At 43.5% G+C, this 5,581-nt stretch overlaps 1 protein-coding gene across 1 annotated transcript; it reads left to right on the plus strand.

The window, feature by feature from the left end:
* Positions 1 to 862: 862 nt before the first annotated feature.
* Positions 863 to 2,682, plus strand: LOC308649934 (chromobox protein homolog 1-like). The gene has a single exon (XM_081295851.1). It carries the CDS (start codon positions 1,092 to 1,094, stop codon positions 1,647 to 1,649), a length of 558 nt encoding a protein of 185 aa, XP_081151977.1. The 5' UTR covers positions 863 to 1,091; the 3' UTR covers positions 1,650 to 2,682.
* Positions 2,683 to 5,581: the final 2,899 nt, after the last annotated feature.

A 5,581-nucleotide genomic window follows, 5' to 3' on the forward strand; every position in this document is an offset into this window, starting at 1 on the left:
GGGGTGGGTCCAATGGCAAAGCTGCCTGTTCTGGCTTATTTGGGTTCATTTAATTTCACACATGCATTTCTGCTTCCTTCTACATGATAGAGCTGATAGATGAGATATAACCATGTGCTATATCTGCAACAACTATTCTTGTTTCAGTTGAAGGCCTTGTTTCTGAATCTGATTTGTTGGGACAGGCTCCTGATTCACTTATAAATAATTCTCCTTTAGGAGCCCTGTGGTTACTTTTTGTATTCAAGGTCCACCTCAATGCATTCATACCATAGGTTATCCTTGACCTTCAGAAAGAGTTCACATTTCAAATTTTTTCAAGACAGGACTCCAATATAAACTTGTAGATTAAAGTAGATAGATGGAAGAAGACACAATCCCTGTCACCCTGCCAGTAATAGCCAAGAATATACTACAGTTTTATGAGATTGATTGCTGGCCTTTTATGATGCCTTGAGCAAGAGAAAAACACCATTTCAAATCTACGAACAGTTTCCCTGTTTCTCTGCAGAGGGAAGCTCCAATAAACTGCTCCACTTTTTCTTTCCTTCTTCTTCTTCTTAAAATTCTTCTTCAACTTATTCAATTTTTTAAACAGAAAGCAATTTAATGGCTATTGGTTATTCAAATGTAAAGAGAATATTGTACTTCCGAAACTGCAAGTTGAAGAAAAACCTGAATTATTCAACATATTAATATCATAAATGTTCCTTGGGTAGTGCTACTTCACAGAAATTGCTTCCTTTAGTGACTATGCTTTTTATTTTTCCTTTGGTGAAAAATACTAGTTTGGTAACTGTCCCAGGAGGTGGGGGAGTGGAGAGGTAAAGTAGCTCCTATAACAGAGCAGCAGCGGAGCAAAGAGTGCGAGGCTCTTTTGTTCGGCTGAGGGGAGGGCTGTTGGCTGGGGCCTGCTGTACACTGCTACAGCTAGGGGCTCGACTGTGGCCACCCCTCTTGTTGCTTTCCTGGGCGCCACTCCCCCGGCTGGCCCGACGCGGCGCGCCAGTAGCGCGACACCGATTCCTCCTGCACTCTTGGGCGCTGCTCTGAGCAGCGTCACCCTTTACACCAGAAAGCTGGCGGGCGCTATGGGGAAAAAACAAAACAAGAAGAAAGTAGAGGAGGTACTAGAAGAAGAAGAAGAGGAATATGTGGTGGAAAAAGTTCTCGATCGTCGGGTTGTAAAGGGCAAAGTGGAGTACCTCCTAAAGTGGAAAGGTTTCTCCGATGAGGACAATACATGGGAGCCAGAAGAGAACCTGGATTGTCCCGACCTCATTGCTGAGTTTCTACAGTCACAGAAAACAGCACATGAGACAGATAAATCAGAGGGCGGCAAGCGTAAAGCTGATTTGGATTCTGAAGATAAGGGAGAAGAGAGCAAACCAAAGAAGAAAAAAGAAGAGTCTGAAAAGCCACGGGGCTTTGCTCGGGGTTTGGAGCCGGAGCGGATTATTGGAGCTACAGACTCCAGTGGAGAGCTCATGTTCCTGATGAAATGGAAAAACTCTGATGAGGCTGACCTGGTCCCTGCCAAGGAAGCCAATGTCAAGTGCCCACAGGTTGTCATATCCTTCTATGAGGAAAGGCTGACGTGGCATTCCTACCCCTCGGAGGAGGATGATAAAAAAGATGACAAGAATTAACTCTTCTGAGTACCAGCCCCTGTCGCCTGTGACTGTGGGTTTAAGTGGGGAGGGAAGGAGTTCTACTTGTCTTGACACCATAAAGGTGGCTTGAGAAGATGTCCTTTGAAGAAACAGTCTAGTTTCTGTGCCCTGCAGCAGCCCAAGTGCTTTAAAGCCATTCTAAGCTGTATAGTTTGCACACCCATCCCAGTGGAGGGGAAAGGGGTAAGTGTTTCAAGGCAACCCATTCTGCACTTTATTGAGAAAAGCAAAGGGCCTTCTATGAAGGACAAAATTTGCAGAATTGGGTGTGTGGGAAGGCAAAAAATACTGTTGATCTTCAAAGAGCATCTCCACAACCCACAGCCTTTCTTCCCAATAGTGTTAATTCTGCATTTTTACAGTGTAGCATGTGTGTAGTTACTGGTGTATTATTTGGGGTGGGAGGGATTGGGCAGGGAAGAAGGGAGATGCATAGGATCATTTTCTTTAAAATTTGGGGCCTGACTGGGTGAAACAATGGAAAGAACAAGTAACTAATGATTTGGTTCTATGTCCAGAATATTTTACCTTATTCAAAAAAAAAAAGTCATTGGCACCATAAATGAGGACTGTGAGAGACTGTTTAAAAGCTGTGAAAGCCTGAAACCTATAAGCCAAGGTGTTCCCTGCCTGAGTTAATGTTGTCCCCACAAAGGACTAAGCCAGTTCCTAAGTTACCAAAGCTGCCATTCTGGAGATAGAAACTGACTGAGGTGGGAAGGTCTTTTATTGGAGAGTATACACAGGCAGATTATTCTGTCTTAGAGGTGCTAATTCTTGCAATCAGACAAAAAGACCCTTTCTTTTCCAATTATGAACTTATAAATAAAATTAGCTTGTCCATCTAAGCCACTGGCTAAAGTACTAGGGGAGGGGCCAAAGGGGTACAGGAAATGGAAGAGTAGGGAAAGAGGAGGGCCCACACTTGGGCTGGTAACTGTTGGAGCCTCTGCTTTTTAAACTTTGAACTCTGAAACCATAAGTGGCAGAGTTCAGTCACTGACAGCACAAGTTTCTTCAAAGGTTGAGTGGTTTCAAAAGCCCTGGTCTCAGGAGATTAGCTTTCATATTGGGGCAGTGGTTCACTTTAAACACATTTTTAAATTTTTTTTGAAGAAAAAAAATATTATGAATTAACTGATACCCAAAATGCTGTCTTGAATCATGAAATCAAAGTTCTTGATATCATCTAGACCTGCATCTAGAGCTACATTGTAAAATCTTTTTGGGCATGTATTAGGTTTATGTGAGATTTTTCTTTAAATGTAAACTTCATACACACTGTCAGTTTTTGTCTTAATAAAACTATAGATTTATAAAAAAAATAACAGAGCAGCAGAAGGGAACTAAAGAAAGAGCCAGTCAATAGGAGACTCTGTAGGCAGCTGACCTGCAGACTCTGGAGCGGGCTCAGTGAGCTCAGTTGTTTATTTTCTCCTCAACTGTAATTCTGTCCTATTATTTCCAAACCTTAAATAAAGTTTTGCTAAACACCAGAGGCTGATTTTAGCTGCAATGTGGGAGTCAGAGCCAGGCCTATGTCCACTCTTGCTAAGCTGCAAAGGATGAGGGAGAGGTGTGTGTGTCAGGTAGTGAAAGTCGTGGGCATATGCACAAATGCAGAGGGAAATTCACACACTGAATTTGCTGCTGCCACTCATTTTGCAGACTTGGGTTATTGCTACAGAGATTAAAGATAATCGATGCCAACAACCATAGAAATTTTTGTTAATAGTTTTGGGTGATTCATAACTTTACTTGCAAAATTATTTGGCCAAGAGCCTGGCACAGTGGCACACACCTGTGAGTGATTCCAGCTGTTTGTGAGGCAGAGGCAGAAGGAAAACAAGTTCAAGGCCAGCCTGGGCAATTCAGCAAAATCCTTCTCAAAATAAAAAACAATAAATAATTGAAAAGGGCCGGGATGTAACTCAGTGGTAGAACACCCCTGGGTTCAATCCCTGGTACTGAAAAATAAATCATCTGCCCAAAATGTTGCATTGCAATAGAAACCTTCTCCAGTGTGCCCTGCAAGGCTGAGCTCCAGGTCACCTAGAGTGCTTAGCACACTTGCTTCCCTACTACCTAATATCTTTATGGTATTGTCCCATACAGAGAACCCACAATATCTGACTTGGTCAAGAGAAATCATTATGTGTGTGTATAACCATCTCTTCTTTCTTCATTTTCCTATACTTGTGGTGTCAGCAATTATTGGAATGATCATTTTAAACAAATATTAGGGATTCCAACATGGCGGCAGGCGCAGAGAGATCAAGTCTCTGACCTCTTCAGCTGTGCAGGCATAGGGAGTCGTAAACAACCTAAATCTGTTTGCTCAGGATCACTAGGCAATGCTGAGCTGACGTGGATCTGGGGCGAACAGTCTGGGCCTCTCAGAACACACTCTGAGCCCGGATCGGCTGAATTCAAGCTCCCGTTCGCCTGCTTCCCGCAGACAAACAGCTGTGACTCAGCACTAATCCATCCGGCTGAAACAACTGGTCAGCCCTTCTGATCCTACAGAGGTAAATGCCTACCGAGCCTTCATAGGTAGTGGCCACAGGTTTGAAACGGGGCTTGGGAGAGACAGTAAGGACCCACCCGTTGCATTGGTCATCTGGCAAAGGGAAACGAACTGTCTCCATTTGCAAGAGATACCACTATGGCAGAGAACTGACGTCATCAGACTGCGGCGGAGGAGATAACTTCATTGAAACCTCCCGTGACAGGTGTGTAATTCCCTAGCCTTCCCTCTCCACACATCGGGGAAACCTTAAGGGCCCCTCCCAGCTCTCCCATAAGGGCCCCTCCCAGCTCTCCCGTGAGCCAGCCTGAGGGAATCAGAGGTGGCGCGGGACCCGCGGCACGGAACTACCGCTCCCACCAGGGCTGACAGCTGAGGTCTCTTGCACCAGCTACCGGGGGCGTGGCTACCGGAGGGCAAGTAAAATTCGCTGAGGATTCTCAGCCCCAAGCTCTACAAACTTAGGGTCTGAGGGAATGGCAAACTGTAAGAGTGTGCCCAGTCGTTCATGAAAACAGGGCTCCCGGAAGCAGCAGACATGGCGTGTAGCCAGTATTGTGGTGAGTGGCACCCGTGAGAGGGGCCTGGCTAGAGGAAAAGTGGGAAGTGACTAGACACAAGAGGAGGCCCTAGGCACTCAGGATTGGAGACTCGCCCAGTCTGGAAGGAGCTGCTGCACACTGATTGGTTCCCGCATATTGACAGGAGAAACTTGGCCTGGTGGGCACAGCGCCACCTACTGGAAGAGAAGTTAATCAAACTCTAAGACTGCATTTATTAGTTTTTTTTTTCTTTTCCCTTTTTTTTTTTGATTTGGGTTTTTCTTTCATTTTCATTTTTCTTTCTTGTTTTTTAATTTTTTTTACAATTTTTTAAATTTTTTTTTCTAATTTTAATTTTAATTTATTATTATTATTTTTTAATTCTTTTTCTTTTTTTATTTCCTATTTTTTCTTCTTTTGTCTTTTCATTTCTTTTCAATTATCTTATCCCCCCTTCCTTGAATTCTACCTGCTTACTCTCATTCTCTTTAGTGACTTCTTCCCTTCCCTTCTAATACCTTTCCTCCCAAGCATCTAATAAATTTATAGGAGTAAACAGTAACTCAGCAGTCAAACAGAACAAGAAGTAACATGAGCAGCTTCAAAAAGCAAGGAAGAAAAGGAGTACAAACAATGCAGGACAGCCTAAATATTCAGGAGGACCCAGAGTCATCAGAAAAATGGTCATATAAAGAACTCAAGGAACACCTTAGACAGATGGAATGGAACCTTAAAGAGGATACAAGACAGCAAATTCAAGCAGCGAAAGAACACATTGAGAATGAATTACATAAACAGATAAAAGAAGAAGTTAAGCATCTTTATCAGGAGATAGAGAT

Source organism: Spermophilus citellus, assembly GCF_964194105.1.
Source record: "Spermophilus citellus genome assembly, chromosome: 5".
Taxonomy (NCBI): Eukaryota; Metazoa; Chordata; class Mammalia; order Rodentia; family Sciuridae; genus Spermophilus; species Spermophilus citellus.

Excerpts from the sequence above, each read along its gene's own strand:
- LOC308649934 (XM_081295851.1), top strand. The coding sequence starts at position 1,092 with ATGGGGAAAAAACAAAACAAGAAGAAAGTAGAGGAGGTACTAGAAGAA.